This window comes from Lemur catta, chromosome 9 (genome assembly GCF_020740605.2).
Source record: "Lemur catta isolate mLemCat1 chromosome 9, mLemCat1.pri, whole genome shotgun sequence".
In the NCBI taxonomy this organism is placed as follows: Eukaryota; Metazoa; Chordata; class Mammalia; order Primates; family Lemuridae; genus Lemur; species Lemur catta.
Genome location: NC_059136.1, coordinates 73858583 through 73883905, shown reverse-complemented (window position 1 = coordinate 73883905; position 25323 = coordinate 73858583). Strand labels below are relative to the sequence as shown.

General features: G+C 38.5%; 1 protein-coding gene across 2 annotated transcripts in view; it reads left to right on the top strand.

The window, feature by feature from the left end:
- Positions 1 to 369: 369 nt before the first annotated feature.
- ZBTB10 (zinc finger and BTB domain containing 10) overlaps positions 370 to 25323 on the top strand; it is a 36725-nt gene continuing 11771 nt past the window's right edge. The window contains exons 1-2 of one of the 2 annotated variants that reach the window (XM_045561441.1): positions 370 to 1023; positions 13691 to 14579. In XM_045561441.1, coding sequence (XP_045417397.1) covers positions 928 to 1023; positions 13691 to 14579 — 985 coding nt within the window. In that variant the 5' untranslated portion in view covers positions 370 to 927. Of the gene's footprint in view, positions 1024 to 1913; positions 2934 to 13690; positions 14580 to 25323 lie in introns of those variants that run through there. The other variant, XM_045561440.1, reaches the window with a different exon arrangement.

The window sequence follows — 25323 nt, the reverse complement described above, 5'->3', positions numbered from 1 at the left end:
TTCCTGTATTAATATATTTCAAACTTTTTCTATGCACATTATATGTGTTAATATAAAAAAACTACTCTGCCCTATATACTTTTTTAATTCAACAATTATCTTGAACATACTTTATATTAGTTTGTGATTAGAGTATATCCTAATAAATATATTTCTTAAAAGAGTGAAAAGCCCCTCCATAGTTTGACATTTTTTACCCGAAATAGGCTTGAACAAAAGAGTAACTTAAGATTTACCCTACATTGTAAATTTGTAAATGAGTCTAAACACGTATTTGCTAAATTTAGTACGTGAAAAATTTTAAAACGAGAGTTCTGTAAGGTGGAACTTTTTGATATATTTAATACAACCCTGCCTTTTCTGAAAAACTCGACTAAGATTATAATTATGGGAGTTTCATTTCCAGCTTATTCTCTTCTAATCAATCTAAATTCCATATGCAATGTAAACAGTCTTAAAAAGTCTCAAAAATTAATTCTTGTCTTTAAACCCATAATCTTCGGAGCCGCACACAACATCCGTATAAGCAGACTCCTCCCCGCTTCTGGGGAAAACCCTGCCTAATATTTATAACGTTATGACATACTGTAATACTCACAAGGTGGTTGTAGAAGTATAAACACGACTGGAGTTATCTGATTGGCTGCTGGTGATGTAACACCCATGTCAATACTTCCCAGTGAACGCACGTGTTCGACCTTTTATTTAAATTTCCATTTCATCACAGCAATAAGACACTCGGGGCGGTGCATTTTCTGTGAAATGATTATTGCCTTGGACCTGAGGTGCTGCCTCGCACAATGCATTAGAGGAGGAGGAGGTGTCGGTGGCTGCAACCTCCTCGCGTGAAAGGCACCGCCTGGTCCAGTCTTTGTGAAGGAACAAAATAAGTTCACTTCCTTGGGCACCGCCACCCACCCCCAGCAAATGACAAGGCTGGAGCGCAGCTCCCACCGCACAGTTATTTGCAAAGTCCCAGGTGAACTCGTGGCGAGAGGAGGAAAATGTGCGTCCCGGGCACGGGTAGGTGCGTGCGGGCAGCGGGGAGGCGGCCAGAGCCTGACACTCGCCAGCTGTTTGTCCTCCGCGTAGCGCGGCCCCGGCCGCACACGCCCGCCCCCTCCGCGAGACCCCCGGCCAGCCGCCCGGCCTTTTGTCCCCCGCCCCTCCGCCGACTTCCTCCCCGCGGCCGCACCCCCGCCCCCAGGCCGGAGGCGCGGCCCAGCCCCTTTCCCGGTCCCCTGGCGCCCCCACCCCACCCCAGCCCAGCCCCAAGCCCAGCCCCCCTCCCCCAGCCCGGCCCCCACCCTTTCCCCCTCCAGCGGTTACTGCTACCCCGGTGCATTGTGGGCGCACGGTCCGTTGTTCATTTGCCATTCGACCTCCGCCAGGGCCTGGTCGGACGGAAACGCTCCGCCGGCTTTATTGTCGGTTCGTTATGTGGCGGAGCCCAGCAGTTTAACGTGCCTCTCGCCCACAGCGCCTCTGAAACCCGCGGTGGCGTCGGGACTCGTCGGCGCGCCGGAGGAAGGATATCTGTTTGAAGGGTCGGTGTGTGCGCGCGGCTTTAAAGAGGGGGCAGCGGAGGGACCCCCGCACTCCGCCTCTCAACTTCGAAGGCCCCACGCGACCCGGGCTCGCGCCTCATCTCTCCGCCGCCCGCCCCCTTCTCCGCGCGGGACGCTGCTCGGAGCGTAGCGGGGCGGGGGTGGGGGACGAGCAGAGCGGTCGGAGGCGGCGGCCCGGCCGCGGCGGCGGCGGCGGCGGCGGCAGCAACGGACGCGTGCGGCAGCCCCGGGAGCGAGCGCGAGCCGGGCGGCCGGGCGGGAGGGCGAGGCCGAGCCCCAGCCCCGCGAGACCGGAACGCCGGGGGCGGGGGCGAGACGGAGGGGGAGCCGCGGGGAGCGCGCGGGACACGGCCCGAGGCCGCGCGCGAGCCGGGGCACCGGGCGGCGGCGCGCGCCATGTCGTTCAGTGAGATGAACCGCAGGACGCTGGCGTTCCGAGGAGGCGGGTTGGTCACCTCCAGCGGCGGCGGCTCCACGAACAATAACGCTGGCGGGGAGGCCTCAGCTTGGCCTCCGCAGCCCCAGCCAAGACAGCCCCCGCCGGCAGCGCCGCCAGCGCTTCAGCAGCCCAATGGGCGGGGGGCCGACGAGGAAGTGGAATTGGAGGGCCTGGAGCCCCAAGACCTGGAGGCCTCCGCCGGGGCGGCCGCCGAGGAAGCCAAGGAGTTGCTGCTCCCCCAAGACGCGGGCGGCCCCACCTCGCTGAGCGGCGGTGGCGCGGGGGGCCCCCTGTTAGCGGAAAGGAACCGTCGGACTCTGGCCTTCCGAGGAGGCGGCGGCGGCGGGGGTCTCGGCAACAATGGCAGCAGCCGCGGCCGCCCCGAGACCTCGGCGTGGCCCCTGAGGCATTTCAATGGGCGAGGGCCGGCGGCTGTGGATCTGGAGTTGGACGCGCTGGAGGGGAAGGAGTTGATGCAGGACGGCGCGTCCCTGAGCGACAGCACCGAAGACGAGGAGGAGGGGGCGAGCTTGGGCGACGGCAGCGGGGCGGAAGGCGGCAGCTGCAGCAGCAGCAGGCGGTCGGGCGGCGATGGCGGGGACGAAGTGGAGGGCAGCGGAGTGGGAGCTGGCGAAGGAGAGACTGTCCAGCACTTCCCGCTCGCGCGGCCCAAGTCTTTAATGCAGAAGCTACAGTGCTCCTTCCAGACCTCCTGGCTCAAGGACTTTCCCTGGCTGCGTTATTCCAAGGATACTGGCCTTATGTCTTGCGGCTGGTGCCAAAAGACCCCTGCAGATGGGGGGAGCGTGGACCTTCCCCAAGTCGGGCATGATGAGCTTTCGCGAGGGACCCGCAACTACAAGAAAACCCTTCTGCTGAGGCACCACGTCTCTACCGAGCACAAACTCCACGAAGCCAACGCCCAGGTACAGTATATCCTGCTCCTACTTCTTGAGATCTTTTGGAAAGGTTTAGCACCAAAAAAAAAAAAAAAAAAAAACACAAAAAGAAACAAAACCATTTTCCTGGGTGAAGGCATCGTTCCAGTTGAGAGGTGCAGGGAGCTTAAGCGTGGGGGTTTAGAAAGCCTGGGAACAAGTTTTCAAAAGTTGTGTATGTGTTGGGGGAAAGGGGGTGGAATGACAATTTTCTAATCGTAGCGCTGAATATGTTTTATGACTCAGATTTCCTAGCTTATCAGATTGAATCAGAAAGAAAGTGAGGTTGAAGTTTTTAACCTAAAAGGTTGACTTGCGGTCAATCATTTTATTAGCTGTGATTTTAGAGAAGCTGCTTTAAGTTAATCGATGTTTAATGTGCTGGTGGAAGTCAAATCTGGCAACTCTTTGAAGAATGGATTAAATAATTTCCTTAACCTTTAACGCTACCCCTTTCAGGAAAACAGCCGAAAAAATTCTTTATGTCGGGTCAAGATAATGTGAAATCTGAGAGCAGTATGTAAATGTAGAGGAAGCTATTTGGAACTTCTTTCTCTTGTGAATAATTTTGCTAAATTCATCAGTGTTGAACTTGTTCAACTTTATTACCAGGGGTTGCTTTAGCTAAATTATCGTTGTTTTGCTTGTTTTACTTCTACCCAGTTTTCTGTGCTGAGATTTTTTTTTAAATTGTTCTTTTCACAGTTTCTTAAATGAAGTTTACATTAAGTACTTTAAACTTAGCATTAGAAATGCTTAATGTGAAGTAAATTTGCATCAAGTAGTTGATTTGGACTGATCAGGAATTTATTTACCAAACTCTTTGAAAATCCCAAGTCCTTACTTACAAAACAAGCAAGCTATACTTTAGTTCTTAGTCCTTGTATTAACATTTCCAGTCTAAAGATAGTAGCCTTACCATTTTGATACGTTTTCAAGTCAAACAGATATTGATCAGTCGTTTTTACGACTTTTAGACTACCTGTGTTGGTAGATGGAATTCATTCTTTTGTATCGGTAGCTAGTCACTGATGTTAGAAAGTTAACTATAATATTAGTCTCTGTTTATTGGAGTGATCTTGCTGTTCAGCACACTTATACTGGAGTTAATTAAGCACACCAGTAACCCAACAGATAAAGCACCCATGTTTCTCAGAAGTCAGGGCTTTAACTTTAAAGCACAGGGTTATTTTTTCCCAGTGGACAGTGCAGTTTTTGTGGGTTTTTTTTGCATAAATTTTAGTTGCCTAAGCCCTACAAGGAACATCACTTAAAGATATAAGGCCCAGAAAAGTTAAGTAAATTGTCTTAAATCTTAAGAGTCAGGGTGACAACTGAGACTAAGCGCCTATAGGGAATGTCGTAATGGAAAAGGAATGGGTTTGTAGTAAATCTGAGTTCAGATCTCAGCTTTCTGCAATTACTAGCTTTGCGGGCTTGGGCAGTGCAGTGAGATAGAACTAACATGCCCTTGTCTTCTGTGTGCCAAACACACATTTGATTTACTCTGGAAAATATTTTTGTTCCCATTCTACAGAAGAGGAATCTAAGGCTTTAAATGGTTAAGTAACATTCCTGGAGTTATTTATAAAGATAATCGAGGTGTGGGGGACTTGTGAAAATGAAAGTTTAATTTTCCAAATAATAGTAGGTTGGTTATTTAGAAAATTTAAAAAAGACAATTGGAATGAATTTTCTTAATCTACTGTGGACCAGTTACTCCTGTTATCAGCATAGTCTCTCCCTGTAGGCAAATCTGAGTGAGAATGCAAATTATAGTTAGCTGCTTAGTGAACCTGAAATCAGAGGAAGGGGAATTAGTTGGATAACCTTAAGGTAGGCTTAGATGGGGTGTATCCTTCTCCCCTAGGCATATATCTGGATCTTGGAATTCCTAGGTTAAACCTTTTCCAAACTTGACCTCTGAACTGTGCCTCTCTTCCCCTTTTCCCCCTTGAAATTCCTTTTAATATAATCTGCAGGCAATCTCCTTTCTTGAGAACGTTCTCATTAGATTGAGGACAATATAATTTAGTAAGTCATGTTTGTCTACCATCACTTACTGAATTGTTTTATATTGGTGTCCTTGATTGGATTTTGGGTGTTCCCATTTTAAATTGATCCTAATCATTTAGTTTCCTTATAATAACTTTAACTAGTTTGGGGCAATACCTTGCTATCAACCCGAGATACCACCTACATATCCCTTTGTCTTAATGAGTGACAGGTTCCTGATCTATTTTATTCATTTGGGGAGAGTTCAATTTTTTCCTCTCCCTACAGCTTCTGATTACCTGTAGGAGGCAGTATAACACAGCCTGTAAGAGCATTCTTGGGCTTAAGGTCCAGGGGTCCTGGGTCCTAATACTCTACTTTCGTGGCAGGCAAATTAGTTTTAACTTCTAGTTTCCTCATGTATGCAAAGTATATGTGCCAGCACATAACCACTTAGTAAATAATTTCCATTATTTATTATCATTATTATTTTTATTGTAGATAAGTATCTTTAACAAGATGTTTTCTGTGGCCTAGTAAGCCACTTTTACGGAAACAGTCGATTCTAGAAAGCAAATCAGTTATTTTTGTATCTCCAGAGACTTTGGCTGTCAGATTCTTTGAATACTCTGAGCCTATTTTTCATCATTCTCAGCTTCACAGTGTATACTGCATTAGCTTTCTCGTGTCTTAAAAACCTGGAAATGAGAATTCTGGAATTCTTGAGGCAAGAATTCAGTTTGTGGCTAGGAGTACTTAATTCCCTTTATTTTCCCCATTATTTTTATTTTTCGTTTAAAGAGGCCTGTTTTTTTTAAGGAGTTTGTCCAAGTCTCAGTCTAGTTGAGTACTGCATAACGTTTCCATCAACAATGGACAGCAACATACTATGATGGTGCCATAAGATTATAATGGAGCTGAAAACTATTGCCTAGTGATGTCATAAAGTCATAGGAAAATATTATTTCATGTAGCTTAAATATATAGTAGTGTACAGTAATGTTCTAGGCCTTCAAATTCAGTCACCACTCACCCAGAGCAACTTCCAGTCCTACAGGCTCCATTCATGGTATGTGCTCTGCACAGGTGTGCCATTTTATTTTAATACCGTATTTTAGTGCACTTTTTTTTTTACATTTCGATATGTTTAGGTATACAGATACTTAACCATTGTGTTATAATTGTCTACAGTCTTCAGTATAGTAGCATGCTATGCAAGTTTGTGGCCTAGAAGCAATAGGCTATACCACGTAGCCTAGGTGTGTGGTAGGCTATACCATCTAGGTTTGTGCAAGTACACTCTGTGTTTGCACAACAATGAAATTGACCCATTTCTCAGGTGGGGAATCCCTGTTGTTAAGCAGTGCATGACTGTTATGTCACTAAGGGTTTCTTATGCTTTCTTTTTTTTTTTTTTTGAGACAGAGTCTCACTTTGTTGCTCAGGCTAGAGTGCCGTGGCGCCTCGCTCACAGCAACCTCAAACTCCTGGGCTCAAGCAATCTTTCTGCCTCAGCCTCCCGAGTAGCTGGGACTACAGGCAATGCCTGGCTAATTTTTTCTATATATTTTTTAGTTGTCCAACTAATTTCTTTCTATTTTTAATAGAGATGGGGTCTTGCTCTTGCTCAGGCTGGTCTCAAACGATCCACCTGCCTCGGCCTCCCAGAGTACTAGGATTTACAGGCGTGAGCCACCGTGCCTGGCCTTTCTTATGCTTTCTGTAAATCAGAAAAGTCCTTTTTTGTTAATTCCTTGGTGGCGACCAAGTTTATTCTTGTTAATTGGACCTTGCTTATTAAGGACTGTTCATGGGAGAGACTTTTAAGACACATTTTCTGAAGCTGTGTTCAGAGTGTTCTGTTTTGGAGTTATCCCTGTATTTATAAGGATGTGAGGGACAATTTATAGTTTTGAGTAACAACTGACTATCTGCACAGTCAAATTCAATGATTAGCTGATTCAGGATTTGACCATTTGGCCCAGAGGCCTTGAAAATTGCCTCAATAACAGTAATTACCATTGTGTTTTCATTTAGACCACTTTCTACCCACTTTTAAAATTTTCATACCTTAAATTATACATTGTGTCAACTCCTTCTAGTTTACTAAACCTAAAACATGCACCCAAATGTGTTGTTGTAAAATTAGTTAACCTTTCCAAAAATTAAGTATTGAATTCGGACCAGTGATCTGATTGAAATTCCTTATTGGTATATGTTGGTATCAGCAGCTGGAGCAAACAGAAGGTGGGACAGATCTACCAGCCTTTGCTTTTGGCAAAAGTAAGTTCCTGACCAGGTGGGGTGGCTCATGCCTGTGATCATAGTACTCTAGGAGATTGAGATGGGAGAGTCGTCGCTTGAGTCAGGAGTTTGAGACCAGCCTGAGCAAGAGCAAGACCCCATCTCTACCAAAAATAGAAAAATTAACTGGGTTGTGGTAGTGCCAACCTGTAGTCCCAACTACTCTGGAGGATGAGGCAGGAGGATCACTTGAGCCTAGGAGTTTGAGGTTGCAATGAGCTACGACGATGCCACTGCACTCTACCCAGAGCAACAGAGTAAGCCTCTGTCTCAAATAAAAAAAAAGTCCCAAAGGTATATTGGGTAGTTGGCTGGCTGATTTTTAACAATTTAGGAAGAAAATCTGAAAGACCTTTCACTTAGGAGAAATAGATATTATTAATTTATTTACTGGGCTATAGGCTCGTATTTGTATTTTTATGTTTATTATTTATTCATTGTGTTTGTTTCAGTAAGAGCTTGTGTTCCCCTTGTGTTTTTCAAATTTTTAGTAGTGTGTCCAACTACACCTTACTGTATATCTGGCATTGGCTTTTTTCCTCCCTCTTAAATTTAACTATATTAGGTTGATGCAAAGCACTGGAGATAAAATCATAAATCAGATATTCTCTGTGCCCTCCAGGAACTTGTAGTCTAGTTTGGAAAGACAGCCTTGACAATAAAATGATGCCGATACCATGGTAGCAATATGTTCAGGGTACAGTGAAAACTCTAAAGGGAGTGATCAGTTCTACCTGCAAAGATTGGAGGAAGCTTGTAATTGGCTCTTCAATTTAATTGTGTTAAATGAATAGGTGTTGACCATGGAGGGAAGGGCATTCAGGCAGTGCAGTTGGAAGCAGCATGAGGAAAATGAAAAATGGAGTCTTTTTATTTTTTTAATTTATCTCTTAAAGACAGTCTTGCTCTGTAAGGCTGGATTGCATTGGTGTGATCACAGCTGGCTGCATCCTCTAACTCGTGGGCTCAGGTGATCCTCCCTTGTAGCTGGGACTACAGGTGTGCACCACCATGCCCAGCTTACTTTAAAATTTTATTTTTGTAGAGACGAGGTCTACAAGATATGTTGGTCAGGCTGGTCACGAACTCCTGGCCTCAAACAATCCTCCCACCTCAGCCTCCAAAGTGCTGGGATTGCAGGCATGATCCACGCACCTGGCCAAAAAAATGGTGTCTTGATGTGTCTGAGAGAGTGGATAGTTTGATTACGGAGCAGGACAACCAATCAAGTTTGAATAGGTAGACTCCAGATCCTGGAGGATCTGTTGTGCCAAAAAGATTGGATTTTATTCTGTTAACAAATGGGCAACAATGGCAGTTTTAAGCAGGGGAGAATCATAAGCAAATGTGTATGTTATTTAGAGGCACCTGCGTAGTGTGGGTTTAGAATTTGAGGAGAGAGCTGGTTGGCTGGGTGTTGTCACCTGAAGTCCTCCCCTTCCATTCTCCTCCCCCTCACGCTTACAGAATTACTTTCTGGGGATAGTACCTAAACCACTAGAGAGGGTGCCATTACTCAAGGACATAGAGGTAGGTGACCAGAAAACTGAAAAGGAGACCTTCCTGTCTTTTTCTCACAACTAGTATAATTCGTCAGTACCACTAGCAGGTATTTATTTGACATCATGTTTGCTGTGTCCTTGTTTGTCCTCATATCCTAGCAAATGAATTTGTTTTTCTAAAATTTGGATTTTGGAAATGTAAATAAATGTTTGTTCTTCCAGTACGTTGTTCCAGTGAGTTGCTGCAACAAAACTAATGAAGATTTTGATGTTTTCAATGCTTTTAGTTTACGCTTTAATGTTTGTGTTGGAAATGGTTTTTATGCTAATCTATTAATCGAGAAAGGACTGTAATTCTGAGAATGGACGTAAATATTAATTGTTGATTTTTAGCTAAATAACATTTTCCTATCATTAATAGATTGACTATAGGTGTGCTGTTTGAAGTTTATATTACTTAAAACTGAAGTTAGTTTCTCTCCCTTTCCCCCACAGAAGAGTGGGAGACTTGGTGGTCTTGTATTCTCTACAAGTTGGTAGCATTATCTAGTTATTAAAGCTAGAATGCTGAAAACTCTGATTTCCCCCTCCTTTATGTCTGTTTCATCGCTGAAGTTCTGCCAATTTTATATTTCAGATGATTTTTCCAGGTTCTGTCTCACTTGGCCATTGATACCCATCTTCCATAATTAAGGTCCTTGTTTTTTTTCACAAAAATGTTGGACTATTAACAGTAGCTTCCCAACTGGTCACAATATCTGCAGTCTTAGTCTCCTGGTATTAGTCCCCCATGTTGCTGCCACAGTCATCTCTGCTCTCTGATAATCCAATCAAGCTGCTCTGCTTCTAAAAGCTGTAAGGTGCCTATAACAGTGGTACTTAATCATTTGGGACATTCTTACCACTTTTATAATCTGAAAATGATGGACATTTACCTCTGAAAAGTGTGGTTAAGTGCATATTTGCATTTCATGGGTTTTTTTAAATCAGTTCTTTCATAAATCTGGAATTCTGAGGATGCTGTAGACCATCTTGGGTTCTTTTTTTCTATGCTGTCTCATTTGTTTAGAGTGCTCATCCTCCCATCCCACTTTTGTATCCTTTAGACCGCTGCTCAGATCTCCTTTATTCCAAAAGGCATTCTCATGCCTACAAAAAAACTAGATTATACACACCTCTCTTCTGACACCCTTGTTTATACTCTTCAGTACCTTAAGAGTCTTTCCCATAAGCAATAACTTCAGATTAGGAAGCAAATCATTTTGGTTCTCAGTGTAGACCCTGGCTTAAGTAGGCATTCAGTTAATGCTTATTAAGTCAATGAGTGGAGTTAGGATTTTTCAAGCTTCCCTCCTCACCTTTGGCTTAAACTCAACAGTAAGAAGGATTTTTTAAGCTTTTGAGAGCATCTTCCTATGAGTAAATGTTGGCTATTTTGTAGCCTACATCTGGAATTGAATATGATGACAATAGGTTATGAGGATTTTAGCTAAACGGACACTTTTCTGAATTCTCTAAATTTTGGGAGACTTGCTACTGAGGTCTCATTCAGACTAAAATTATGATTTTACTTAAGGGCATCTCCACAAATGAAAAAATTCAACACTTCATATTTAGGTCTGAAGTAAAATTCCTTAAAATCTTATTTAGCCAGTTTAGATTAATGTCTAGGCTAAGTGTTTTCCTTTTTGGGAAAGGGGATAGAAAAAGTCCTTCACGTTTGAAAAGACCAGTTGTGGAAATAATTCAACCTCTTCACCAGTATTTTCTTCTTATTAGTGATACCTAATGTTATCAATATACTAAAAGTGGACATAGAACATTAAAGAAGGAAATCAAAGAGGTGGAAATTTTCCCTGGAGTTATTAGGAACCTACTTTAAGATTTTTGTTCTAGTACTAAGATTCTAGTACTAAGAATTTCTTAATTTATTTGGTTCAACAAATAATATTGGCAGTTTATTTTAATGCTCTGTACTTATTTAGCTCTTTTACCCAAACCGTCAAATAGTAATCTCCTTGGAGAGTACATACACTTTTGATTTGGAAACCCCTCATTTTTGAAGGGTGTATTTAATAGCTGCTACACAACACGCAACATAATGCTTTAATCAGTAGTGAAAAAGAAATTGGTGCTTTTGGTTGTAAAAGCAGGGGATGTTTATGTTCTTGTACAATAGTAATGAGAAAAGATAGTGTTGAGTAATGTTTGATTTGTATAGTTTGTGTCAAAATAGGATGGGCAAATGTTTTAGTGGATAGGCTTTTGTATGAGTTATTTTTAAAAATTAGGGTATTTGATGTGATAAAGGCAGAGAATCTTACAAATTGGGACTGGCCCAGCAAATTCAGTACAGTGACCATAGCGTAGGATCACTGCTACAGTTAGACATATCCACCTCTTAGAGTGTTTTTGACTGCTTGATATACAAACTTAAGGCAGTTGTAGGACTCGTAAATACTAATTCACTGCTTCCACAAACACTTCATGGATGTGCTGCTAAATTTTATTCAGTGTTAAAATTTTTGCTTCTTCCAAGTATTCATATGTCCACTACATACAATACCTATTAGAACTTTGAATCAAATGAATTTGGTCAGGTACAGCATGCATAACAAAGCTTAGTGTAAGGCCTGTACACCAAAACAAGATTCCTTGTTCATATTTGAAATTTCTGTAGACAGCATGGGCAAATTAATGCATTTTATTCAAATAGTCTCAAAGGGAGTCCAAGTGAACAACATGATGCTTTTATAGAAAGTTACCCTGGAGCAGTAATTATATATTGAAGTATTGTTGTAGTTTTTGATATATTCATAAAAGTCCTAAATACGTGTTTTAAATTTTACAGCATATAAGGGTTTGTATACAAGATCTTAGGTTATATAAAATGAACTCTTTATTACTTCACTTCCTTTTCCCTCATCCCCCCAAAACACAAAAATATGGGAATTACTCATGAAGGAGTTTGTGTCGATTATTTTACTCCCTCCTTGACTGTAACTAGTTTTTGCTGAGGATTGAGTGTTTTGGTAGGAGGAGAAACTAGCTAATTTAGAGCATGGAACATTTTAGTATGGTAGGGTTGGTTGCTCTGGTGTGAGGGCATTATGCACTTGAGGCACTAGGAAGGGCTGGGGGGAGGCTACTAAGGGTCAGTCAAAAATGAAAGGAAATTTGCTATTTCACATGCTTCATTCTATAGTGATCCTATATTCCAGATTTGCAGGGCTGTCTATACTGTTACATTATCCCAGTGAAACACTTGAAGTGTCCTGGAATTCTAATATTTTGGTTCTTGGAATTGACTTCTCATACCTAAAAGTCATACAAAACTTAGATGTACTGTGCTTTAGTTTCAAAGAATTGGGATTTTTTTGTGCATATGACCCCCTGACTAGGACTCAGAAGTAAAGCTAATATAAAGTTTAGCCATGCTCATGACTGGGTTAAAATGAGTTTTGTGGTTTTTGAGGAATCCATCACTTAGAATATTGTTTGTCTGAGAATTCTTTTGCAGTCCTGTCTTCCCTATACCCTTTCCTCTCTTCACTCTAAGCATATCAGTCCTCTCAGCATGTTTACACTCTAGTACACATCTTTCCATGTTTTTCTCCATGCTTATGAAATCATAGATCCATATGTAGGTACATATTTCATTATTTTATAAAGATGGCCTATGCTTAACTTAATGTTTTGTGCCAAAGAAAAATTTAAAAATTTTTATTTTATTAATTGGGCAGCACCTTACTCTGTAAAATACTATGAATGTTCCCCAAAATATGAAAAATTTTATAACTTGAATGTCTGGTGTTTTCATTCATACTTTGACTAGCAATATCTGAGCAGTTTTTTCTCTTGGAAAAAAATGAGAGCTTCAGTTAAACTTAGCAAAGTTATTAAACAGTATGCCAGGCACTATTCAAAGTGTTAGGGATATACAGCTCTACCTCGAGATTACACACCTATATGTATGTAGGAAAGTCTGTATGAGGAAAGTCATAAAGTTATTAATTATAACTAACATTTGTAATACTATCATGGTTTAAGAAAAATACTCAGGGATAGTAACTTGCCGGGGGACCCATAGGTAATGACTGGTACAGGCAGCAGTCTGAAGTATAGATCGTATTCTTATTTTTACTGTTTTATCACATAGTTGTTTTATAGGAAATCACTATAGCTATAATGAATGCTTGTATGATTGATAAGAGGCAAAATTTATAAACATTTAACAATTTAGAATTCAGGAATTTTAACTTACAGTGTATAGTATTTATGACCTTAAAGAGATAAGGCATTTTGAAAGTTGGTGAAATTATATAACTGGATATCCCTATAGTTGAAGCAGATTTTCCTCTTAGGGTCTTAGCTTTATCTCTAGCCAGATTTAATTAACTTCATTGACCTAAGCTATTTGATTTCAGTGTTTACCAAGACTTAAAATTTACCTTTTTATTAATGTCAGATAGGGTGATATACCTAGTGTATTATAACTTGGATATTTTAAGTTCAGTCAGAGGAGACTGCTGCTTTCCTATCAGAGATAAAGCATACTGATTTGATTCCTATAAATGAAAGTTTCTTTTTTAAGAAAATAATTGCTTCTTATTTTAATTTTAAATAATTTTAATTCATTTCCTTAGCTTATTTTTGAAAAGGATAGTATTATGCCTGTTATTCTTTAAATGAGATACTGCTGATTCTCAATCAAACATGTTTGATTTTTCATACTATAGCAATGAATTGTGCCATGCTATTCATTCCATTTCTTTTAATATTTGGGATCATGCACACTTCAACCTCAAAATACCTGATTACTCGCAAATTAGTATATGTGATTAGTGCTTTTTAAAAATGTGATGTTGATATTTGTTTTCCTTGGTTTGGGGTCTTTAAAAAAGTAAATAAAATATAATATTAATGTTTTTCATCCAATTACAGGAGTCAGAAATACCATCAGAGGAGGGGTACTGTGATTTTAATAGTAGGCCAAATGAGAACTCTTATTGCTATCAACTTCTGCGACAACTAAATGAACAGAGAAAGAAAGGTATTCTTTGTGATGTCAGCATCGTGGTAAGCGGAAAAATCTTTAAAGCTCATAAGAACATCCTGGTTGCAGGCAGCCGTTTCTTTAAGACTTTATATTGCTTTTCAAACAAAGAAAGCCCTAACCAAAACAATACTACCCATTTAGATATTGCTGCAGTTCAAGGTTTTTCAGTTATCTTGGACTTCTTGTATTCTGGTAACCTGGTGCTCACAAGCCAAAATGCCATTGAAGTGATGACAGTGGCCAGCTATCTTCAAATGAGTGAAGTTGTTCAAACTTGCCGAAATTTCATTAAAGATGCCTTAAATATAAGCATTAAATCAGAGGCTCCAGAGTCTGTAGTTGTGGACTACAATAATAGAAAACCAGTTAACAGAGATGGTCTGTCTTCATCACGGGATCAAAAAATTGCCAGTTTTTGGGCAACGCGGAATCTTACCAATTTGGCAAGTAATGTAAAAATTGAAAATGATGGTTGTAATGTCGAGGAGGGCCAAATAGAAAACTACCAAATGAATGACAGTAGTTGGGTCCAGGATGGATCTCCTGAAATGGCTGAAAATGAATCTGAAGGTCAAACAAAAGTGTTTATTTGGAATAATATGGGATCCCAGGGGATTCAAGAAACTGGCAAAACAAGGAGGAAAAACCAAACTACAAAGAGATTTATTTATAATATACCACCTAATAATGAAACAAATTTAGAAGATTGCTCAGTAATCCAGCCACCTGTTGCCTATGCAGAAGAAAATACGCTACTCATCAAGGAAGAACCAGGTAAATATTGTATACACAAAGATATTTCAGTTTTATCTGTTTTTATTCTAATTCTAGTGGGATACAATCTCAAAGTATATTTTTAAAATCTAATGAAATTTTTATTATAAAAGTAATACTAAATTTGAATGTTTACAAAAGGGGGGAATCACTCACATAACATTTGTGGTATATTTTCTTTGTCTTTTCTCTAGGCCTATAAATTTAGGTTTCTTGAGTTGTATATTAATAATAACCAGGCATTGCATATATTGTTAAGGAATATGGACTTCCCTGAATGTGTAGTTCTTTGATTTTCTTGATCTTTAGCCTCTATGCTTACTATTTTATACTCAGTGCTGGAAAAGATAGAATCTTTAGTGGTAATATATAATTACTTTGTTATTTCAGAACATTTTTGAGAACTAGTTAATGGTTTTTTTTTGTATTTAAACATATTTAAGTGTTTCATAGAATTTTGCAAAATTATAAGCTTACAGTATTATAATTTGTTTAGAGATACTGTTCTCACCACATATATTATAGAAGCTAGAATAATTTGTCCATTGTCAGTTTCTAATTTTCATTCATCTTTGCTTATTTAAGAGTCCCCTGAGACCTTTCTCTTTAATATATTCCCCCCAAAATATATGTAAGAATCTCAGCATAACATTGATGGTTGGGAGTTTTTAAAAAGTGGAGTTGGGGGGAGGATCATTATGAAAGAATATAAATAGACTTGAAACTTTTCTTTACCTTTAGTTTAATCTGGCTGGGCCTGTCTTTATTTGAAACAGCAGCTCAGTGGGTTTTGAGGTTTCCTATGCATACCCTAGGCTTATCCACCACTGTCATACATGATTTAATGTTTGTTTTGCTTCAAAGCACTATAACTGTTTTCAGTGTCTGATTTACATTATGTTGGTCATCTGAGGACGGAGCACATTTTGTTAAAAAGAATCACTGGTTTTAGTTCCCAGAGGGCAAAATATGCCATAGTAATTCTGTGAAATGGTTCATCTGGCTCTTTAGATTTGACTTAGTTTTCACTGGTAGAAATTTTACTTGTGTAAAAATATGCATGTATGCATAATGAATACTATTTGGTGATCTTTTTTCTTGTACTTTATATGAAGTTTTAGCTATTAAACCCTTGAGGTAGTTAAGTTAAATGAAGTATTATGGGTAGACTCCTTAGCTAGCACTTTGTATTCGCTTAATTATTAATAATTAGAAGACTTTGAAAATTTCTCAAATTAGAACTACATTGTCTTTCTGCTGCATGGATTAACAGTATGGTGGGAACCTTGTAGTGTTTTTATTTTTTATTTAAAAATATTTTTTAATTGTGTTGAGGTAGGGTCCTACTCAGTTACCCTAGGCTGGAGTGCAGTGTTGAGATCATAGCCCACTGCAGTCTGGAACGCCTGGGCTCAAGCAATCCTCATGCCTCAGCCACCAAGTAGGTAGGACTACCGGTGCACATGACCATACCACGCTAATTTTTTTCATTTTTTTGTAGAGACAGGGTTTTTGCTATATTGCCCAGGCTGGTCTGAAACTCCTAGCCTCAAGCCATTCTCTTGCTCCAGCCTCCCAAAGAGCTGGGATTACAGGTATGAGTTACTGCACCTGGTCCCTGTAGTGTTTTAAATACACAAACACAGTTTCCCTTTAAGGAATAAGCAGATGTTTTGGGTGGTTAGTGACAAAATTAATCAGAGCTAATCCTGTTTTAAAGATGTCACATATAATTGGAGTGATTTAAAAAAAAAACATTAATATTGAACCACAATGCATACTTTCAAAAATAACATCAGTAGCAATTGTTAGCAAGTACCTCCTAGCCATGGTTGTATTGATGGACTAGGTCTATCAAATTATTGTTGATAGTCTAATAGCTTTCAATTTATCTTTTACATCTTATAAAAGAATTTTTATGTCATGGATACCATTTTGGTATCTGATGAACTTCACTTAACTTACAAATTTGGTTGATCAGTGATGTCCTGTGTTCCAACTTTTTAGTGCCTCTAAATTCAACTTTATTTGGTGGCAGAAAATCGGTGTTATACATAAGAGCATTATCGTTAGGGTGTGATATATAGAGCCAAGGCCTGGCAAATTTTTCCTGTAAAGGGCTATGTAAAACAGTAAATATTTTTCAGCTTTGTTGGTCCTAAGGTCAGCCTCTCGATTCTGCTATTTGTAGTTTGAAAGCAGTCATAGGCAATATGTAAACAAGTGACCGTGGGTATGTTACAATAAAACTTTATTGCCAATACTTGATATGTAGCAGTGGTTCTTAATCATGGCTGCAGGTTGGGATCCCTTGGGAACTTTACAAACCATAATGCTTGGATCTCTTTTTTCAGAGATTCCAATGTAGTTGGTATGCAGTTTGGTTTGAATGTTGGAATTTTTAAAAGTTCTACAGGTAATTCTATGAATTAAGGTTGAAATCCAAGGAGATAGTGGAATGAGCGTAAACTGAGTCAAACATAATGGATTTGAAAATCAGTTGTGCTACTTAACCATGCTGGACCATGGTCAAATAAAGTTAAACCCTTATTCCTCAATTTCCTCATTATTAAAATATGGTGCTTATTTAACTTATTTAACACTCATCGGCCTCCCAAAGTGTTAGGATTACAGGCATGAGCCACCTCACCGGGCCTGTAACTTCTTAATTCTGCCATGTTGAGTAGTGTAATCTAAACCTAACCTCTAATCTACCTTGATAACCCTTCAAATATTAAAAATTTTAAAAGTTCCCCCAAAGTCCTGTTTTTCTAGGCTAAATGCTGTTCTTTCCACCTTGTGATGGATACACAGAATTGACTCTAACGCTTCCAAATTCTGACCAATATAGAACATAGTGGGCCTGTTTACCAAGGTTAAGGTTTTTCCCAAGGTCATTCGGCTAGTATAACTGAAGAGAGGCAGATTTCAGATTTAGGACTGTCTTACATTAAAACTTTGCAATTAACCACTATACTATTAGGTCCCTATCTTTTAAAAAATTAATCCCTTTTAACTTTAAAAAACATTTTTATGAACGCCTACATCATTGACTATACTTTAATTTTCATTGAGAAAATAATGAAAAAAATTTCAGTGAAATAAATGCTCTTGAAGTTCTGTAGCACACATCTGAAAAGTCATAGTGAATTGTTCAGTCTACAAGCAATGTTTGGCATATCTGGATTTGTGGATCCCTTGTAGGAACTGTGACTTCCTGAGGTCTTCGGCCCACAGTAAACTACAGTTCTAATGATGCTGTTATAATATTAATGCTGGTGTTTGGATGCCTCATAAAGATTGAGGGAAAAAGGTACACCCTTCGCTGTCAGGGATTTTATTAAGATTTTTTAAAATCTCCATGAAGCTAACATCTGTTAATTTGACATACTACTGGGATTCACTTCAGATCATTTCTCATGAGAATACTCAAAGTCAAACTCAGGAAAGTCAGAAAATTCTGTCCTGTTTTATTGTTGGGATTGTAAAATAGTTAAAACTGTCAACAAAAATGGAAGTCTGGAAAAACAAATAGAAGAAAATGGTGTCATTAATGGGTTACTCTAATGTAAAAATTTCAAATTCTTGCTTTGCTGATTTATGATAAGAAAACATTACACTTTATCCAAATAAAGCAAATAAAAATGAGATTAGAAATTAGATTGTGGAAATACAAATAACCAGTGCCTAAATTGTTTTACAAAATACATTCACACGTTGCATTTAATTAGAACAAGTTAAGGGTAATCCTGCTTTTTGATCTCTTAATGCTGTAGGCTGATGGAATATAGTTTTTCTGAGCCTAGATTTTTATGTTTATACCAGTCATACTTGCAAGTTTTACCTGTTGTAAATAATTGTACTCTGTGTTGCATGCATACGTAATTCGTTTTGAACAAAGATTTGGAAGTGATAAAACAAATTAGCCAATTCTGCAGGATGACAGAACGTTTCCTCACACTAACTTCTGAAAGGACTTTCTCCAGTGGGCTTTTATATTGTTCACAACAAGTAGTATAATGGACATTTTCCTTAAGTATATTTTCTAGTAAATGGAGCTATAGATTATTTGTTTTTTATCATTGACAAAAGCTGACTTTTTTTCTTAATGCCATATAAGTACTCAGATGTGAGGTGACTTTAGTTGACTAAAAGATAAAATTTAGAGTTCTTTTTAATAACTTAAAAGTTTGTTTCTCTCTTTCTAGACTTCTGATAGGAAAATAGTTTTACAGCATTTGTAAGTTTGTATTAATCCTTAGTTGAGCTCAGGTTTAAGCTTTACATTTTTGATTTGTGTAATTGCCTTTTGGTTAAAAGCATATATGTTGGTATTTAGAAAACAGCTTTTAGAAAAGAGTGTTCAAACTAAATAGCTTTAAGGAATTCTAATGAGGCATATTTGAAATAATGAACTTTTTTAATTACAGTAAACTCTATAATTACAGTTATCTACTAACCAGCATTTCTGCTCTTGTATGTTTTGGGTGATAATTGGTGTTCAGTATTGCTTTTGGTCACTGCAGAATCTTGAAATGCTTTCTAAATGATTTTTAATTTTAAAAATTAAACATTTTTGTGGTTTGAAATTAGGCCATCTGATTTGAGACGTCCCATTGTTTGACTGTGCCGTACATTTATATATTTAAACAACTGGTGGAACTTGGCTTTGGTAACAGGACTTGGGGTGTAGACTCAGTTCTGCCACTTAACTAGCCTTGAGTGTATCCCAGTGACCTCCCTAATGGGAAAGAAGTAAAACTGCTACCTCAATTCTGAAATCTTAAAGGCTCTAAAAACCCCAAATTTTTTCTTGTTTTTTCAATAAAACCAACTATTTATATTTTTTACTTCCTTCAGTGTGTATATTCATGTTTTTTTCAGAAATATTAATGTTTTGGTTATAGGGTGCTGCCCCAGGTCCCACCGGGGTGTTGTAGTTATTTTCTAAAATCTGAGAACTTCTGCATTCTACATCTTATCTCAAAGGTTTCATATAATAGATTTATAAACCTAGATTAGTTTTCTTTTTCTTAGGAGGTTCCAGAGGTTCTGCTAAACCTTCCAGGTATCCTTTTGATGTGGAATATATATGAAGGATGAGCTACAAGAGAAATAGTTTGTCATCTTTTCTCCCCCCCTTTTCTTTTACTTTTGCTCTGTTTATTGATTTTCTTACCTATCTGCTGTATTTGACCCAAAGATGGCTACACTGGTGATTATTACCTATAAGTTAGAAACCCTAAGGAATAGAGGCTATGTGGCCAGACTGAAACTAGGAGCTGAAGAAGCCTTAAGTGGATCAGTTAGAAAATCGTTTTTGTGACCTCTGCCTGCTGAGGGTATTAAGTTGTCTAAACCTTATAAATGTCAACCCCTGAGAGTTTTTATAAAACTGAAATTTTCGTTTCTGACATACCTTAACATAGTGGGGTGACTAGATAGCTTTGAATTTTCATTTAAAGCTTTACTCTTCAGAAAAGTTATGTTATAAACAACTATTACTTTCCTGGACCTCCAAAATAGCTTTTTACATTGTAAGAGGAAATGTTGGAAGCAAAATTTTTATTTAAAACCCAAGACACTAAGATGTAGGCCAAGTAGTGTCAGGATTTAGGAGTTCCCTTATCTAGAACTTATAAACAGTAGAGTGGCTGTGGGGTAAAAACATACCCAGTGCATTGTGATAAGTATTAAAATAAGATTATTTAAGCAGCATGGCAAGGGGGAGGCTCCTAACTGCTCAGAAGAGTTGGAGAAAGCTTTATAGAGAAGGCATTAAGAGTTGGATCTTACGTAGGAGTTTGCCAGGAGAGGAAGAAGGGCATTCACTGACTGCAAGAAATTGAAATAAGTGGGTAAAAGAACAGAAAGGGGAGTGTAATAGAGAGATGAGTACACTTACCTTTCTGTTCTTTTACCCTCTTATTCCAGCTTCCTAAAACCTTGTCCATAGGTTAGGGCTATGTTGTAACTCTATGCCATGGTAATAAATTGGGAATTTTGTTTTACAGACTCTGAGGCAGTGAGGTTTTTAACTAGAAATTTCATCTGTTTATATTTGCATTTAAGACCAAAAAATTTGGAGAGCATTGTTCATGGGGTTGGAGTGGGAAATGAACTGGGGAGATCTGTTAGGGACTATATGTTGTAGCAGAAACTGCCTCTCCGAATAGTGCCAAGAACAGTGAAGCCTAGTATAGTCACGGTCACGTGAGTCCAGAGTTTAGAAGTGAAGGGAAAACTGTAGAGTGGTTCTTTATATAATACATTTGCAACTGAATTTACTCCCTACTGAAAGGGGAAAACTGAATGAAGAGAAAAATTTATACCTGAAACTGTCTTCCAAGAAGAGAAACTTGATGCTGGTATATATTTATGAAAATGAAAGTTGAATAGATCTTACTGAGTCCCTGAGGTTTTGTACAACTGAGTTTAGCTATTTCTAAAACTTCCATTTCTGATGTCTTTTCTCATTTCATTCTTTTCAAGAGAATTTGTTCTAAGAATATCTAGATTATTCTGCACCTGCCTCATGCTTGGAATATAGAGAACCAGAAGGAAATGGTCACACAGAACATCCCAGCGCCATGTTCTTTTTTAAATTTTTAACTTTTTAAATTTATATTTTGTAGTTTTTGGTTACATGGATGAATTATATATGGTGATGTCTGGGGTTTTAGTGTACTTGTCACCCAGATAGTGTATATTACCCCAATAGGTAGTTTTCTTCACTCACCTCCTTCTCACCCCCCTTCTAAGTTTCCAGTGTCCAGAGGTATGGCCCTGTGTACCCATAGTCTTGTGTGCCACCTTTAAGTGAGAACATACAGTATCTTGTTTTCCATTCCTACGTGACTTCACTTAGGATAATAGCCTGCAGTTCAATCCAAGTTGCTGCAAAAGACATTATTTCATCCTTTTTTATGGCTAAGTATAGTATAACATGATGTATATGTACCACATTTTCTTTATCCACTCCCAGTCTTGTTTAATTTAGCGTTGACAGGCAGGAGTGCTGTACTTCTCTCTAGATGATTTGGAAGGGTTGCTGTACCCCTGTGGTTCAAGTGACCAAAATTAACCTCACTTAATAATGATACTTTGTTTTATATTGTACTTTATAATGTATTCAGTATTTTCATTTACTAATGTCACTTGTCACTGCAACTTTGAAGTAGGTAAGTATTTCTACTATTTTCCATGTGAAGAAGAGAAAGGTTATGAAATTTGAGGGGGGGAGAGACTGAGATTTATACCGGTCTTTTAATCTCATTTTCTTTTCATTCTTGTTAATCAGATTTCTTAATCTATGAATAAGATATTTTTTAAATTATAATGCATGGTAAATCAGAAATATAAAACATGAATTCTGAAGAGCAATTGCTTGAAGATAGACAAAAATGTGTTACTGTAAAGAACAATGATAGCTAATACCTTGGTACTTTTAAGACTTTGGAGGTAGTTTTATCAAATAAAGGGAAGATAATGAAATGAATGCTTGTTTAGCACAGAGTGGAGTTAAGGTTCATTTTTGTTCATTTTCAAAAGAAGCATATCAGGTATCTCTTGCAAAATAAGTTTGAGTATGCTTCTGCACTCACTTTCCCAGTATTGCAGATTGTACCATTTTTTGATTGCCTGCTATGTGCTAGGCCCTGAGGCTTGGTACTTTAAATACATTAGGAGGCAGTGTGATACAGTTAACAAACAGAGCAGACCTCTGCCGCTAGCTTGTTTTATTTAACCTAGCCCAGCCTTAGTTTCTTCATTGATAAAGTTAAGGATAAGAATAGTCTTATTATTACATAGCTATGTAGTGAAACTTAGATAACATATGATAGGACTTATTGTTAGATGCATGCATAAAATCTGTTTTTGTTTTGGGAGGCTGCTATTGTTCACTGGGGAAGGGCATTTGTAAAAATAGAAATTGTTATGTGGCTTATTCTTTAGCTCTGGTCATTTGAATATTCCATACCAGATATGTACCTGCTTACCAATCAGAAAAATAGCTGTCATCTTGTGAAACTAATGTTTTAATAGGTCTTCAAAAAGATCTCTTGCTGTTTACAAAGAAATCTTACCCCCTTTTTGCTATGTTTAAATGAAATGAAAGATTTCCTTAGGAAGGTCTTGAATATTACAAAACTATATTAAAGTTTATTTTGTAATCCTATTTAGAGAAAAAGATGACCAAGAGTTGTTATAATGTTTCCTAATGAAGCAAAATTCATTCCTGAAGTGAATGCCTGGTTGATTGCCTGGCTTCCGTCTCACTCACATCTACATAACTAATAATGAATTGCTAGATGGTTTGGCTGATTTTGGATAACGTACAACAGTTGTATATGATCTGTCACTTCCTGTGTTAAGGACACTGTTGATGATAGTTTATTGTCAATCTGGGAGAACACACCTATGCTGAGATTTTTGATATCAAGAACTAAGTAGTTGGTGCTTTGCAAAAGAAAAAGGGTAAGAGGTTGGAAACACCTCTATGAAGTAGCTGAGGAAAGTGCTTGCTTCAACAAATCACTATAGAATTTTACATAAATGGAAACCTGTATTTTACAAATTCATTTGGCAGAATTGTAGTAAGAAATATCTTTTGAAAAGACTACATTTCAGAGTAATGAGTTTTTTAAAGAAAACTGGTAAAATTGAATAATGATTTAAATGTCATTTTTTGGTTTCTGAAATACATTTAACTTTCTAAGGAAAACAAAGCCACTAAATTTCAGTTAAATATTTTTAGTTGATATGTTTTTACTTTAATTGTAGAGTAAAACACAGAGAAATTATTCTTCACATAACAGTTAATTAAAACTAAGCCTTGTTTAGTAATACAGGTTACAAAGGGCACAATATTTCTGTCAACATTTAATATTTTTAAAGCCTTTTATTTACCATACATTGTGAGAAATATTGGGAAAACAAATAATATCCCTGCTTTCAGAGAATTGGCAAAGGAGTCTGTATATTTTTCCTTCCACATAAACTACTTGGTTATTCTGACTTAGAACAGCTTTGTTCTGGGTAATAATCTGACATTCTTCTAATGCTACTTTATAGAGAAAGTAAAAGCTAACAGCCTAGAATGTCTGTAAGTTTCTGGCTTTAATCTTCTCCTTATATACACAGATGGTCTCTGCTGCCTCTTAAGTACCCAACCTGTGCTCCTGGATTCCAGACTCCCTAGGAATCCTACACAATTGATAATTCCTTCTCTTTCCTGGCTTATCGTCAATATCTTTAACTTCTTCCATTCTTAGTGACTCCTTCCTGTCAGCATTTAAATGTTTGTTACTTTTAGCTTCTAAAAAGAAACAATTGTAGAGCCACATTTCCCAAAATGTTGTCTATATTTTTTCTTAATTGGTCATCTTCTATTCACAACACAGGCCACTTTGACTTTTTTCTGCTTGCCCCAACCACAGCTCACCAGTATCACTCTCAGTAAGACTACCAGTGACTTTGTAGGTGCCTAGGGAATAAAATGAAAGCGATGTACGTTTTCCGTCTTTATCTTGAATCCTAGGCAGAATTGATAAAGCATACTACCTTTTCATTAAAAATCTTTTATATCATTTTCTAACTCATTAAATGTTGGGATTCTTTAATATACTTGGTCAGAGTCTTTCCTTGTGGTTCTTTTATTCCAGTGGTTTTATTTACCATCTATATTCTGACAACTCAACATTTTTATTTCCAGTTCAAACACCTTGGTACTAAATTTCTCCACTTGGAAGCTTAAATTGAAAAATCATATATAGGTAAATTTTTTGAGTACTTTCTATATACCAGGCAAAGAGCTAAGCATTTCACATTTCTCATTTGACTTCTAAACTTTATCCGTGTTTTTTTTTTTTTTTTTTACAGTAAAACAGTCCTCAACATTGAGTAAGTATTAGAATCACCTAGAGAGCTTGTTGAAAGTTCAGATTGCTGGGCCCTACCTCCAAAGTATCTGACTCTGTAGGTCTGGGTTAGGGCCTGAGAATTTTCATTTCTAGAAAGTTCCCTGATGATACTGGTACATAGGGACTACACTTAGAAAAGCAAAATAACCTGCTTCACAGCTGGAAAGTGGCAGAGCTGGGATTTGATCCCAGGCAGACCTGAGCTTACCCTTTTAACCCAGCACCCCCACCCCAAACATATCATACTTCTCTCCTAGGTATGTCATTGTTTGTAACTAAACTTCCTATTCTCCCCATATCTGGTCCTCCTCTAGGGTTCCCTAGCTGCTGTTAGTATAGGGTAGAAACCTCCCTTGATCCTACCCTATACTAATAGCCCCTCCCCACCAATATTCAGTGTGCTACCAAGTCCTATCGCTTTCTACCCCTACAAACTTTCTCAAATTTATCCACTTTTCTCCCTTTGCCACTGCCATCAACTGAATCAAGGCTGCCTCAGCCCTCACCTGGATTGCTAAAATAGCTTCCTAACTGGTCTCTGTATATCTGCGGTCCCCAACCCCTGGGCCAAGGCCCAATACTGGTCTGCAACCTATTAGGAAATGGGCTGAGTATCACCACACCACCTCCCCCCAACCCACAACACTCCAGGCCCCCACCTTCAGTCCGTGGAAAATTATCTTCCGTGAAACCAGTCCCTCATGCCAAAAAGGTTGGGGACCGTTGCCTACATCCCTTCTTGCTGTTCTTTAATTCATTCATACAACACCAGGGATAATTTTTATAAGTCAAATGAAATCTCTATTTGAAATGCTTCTATC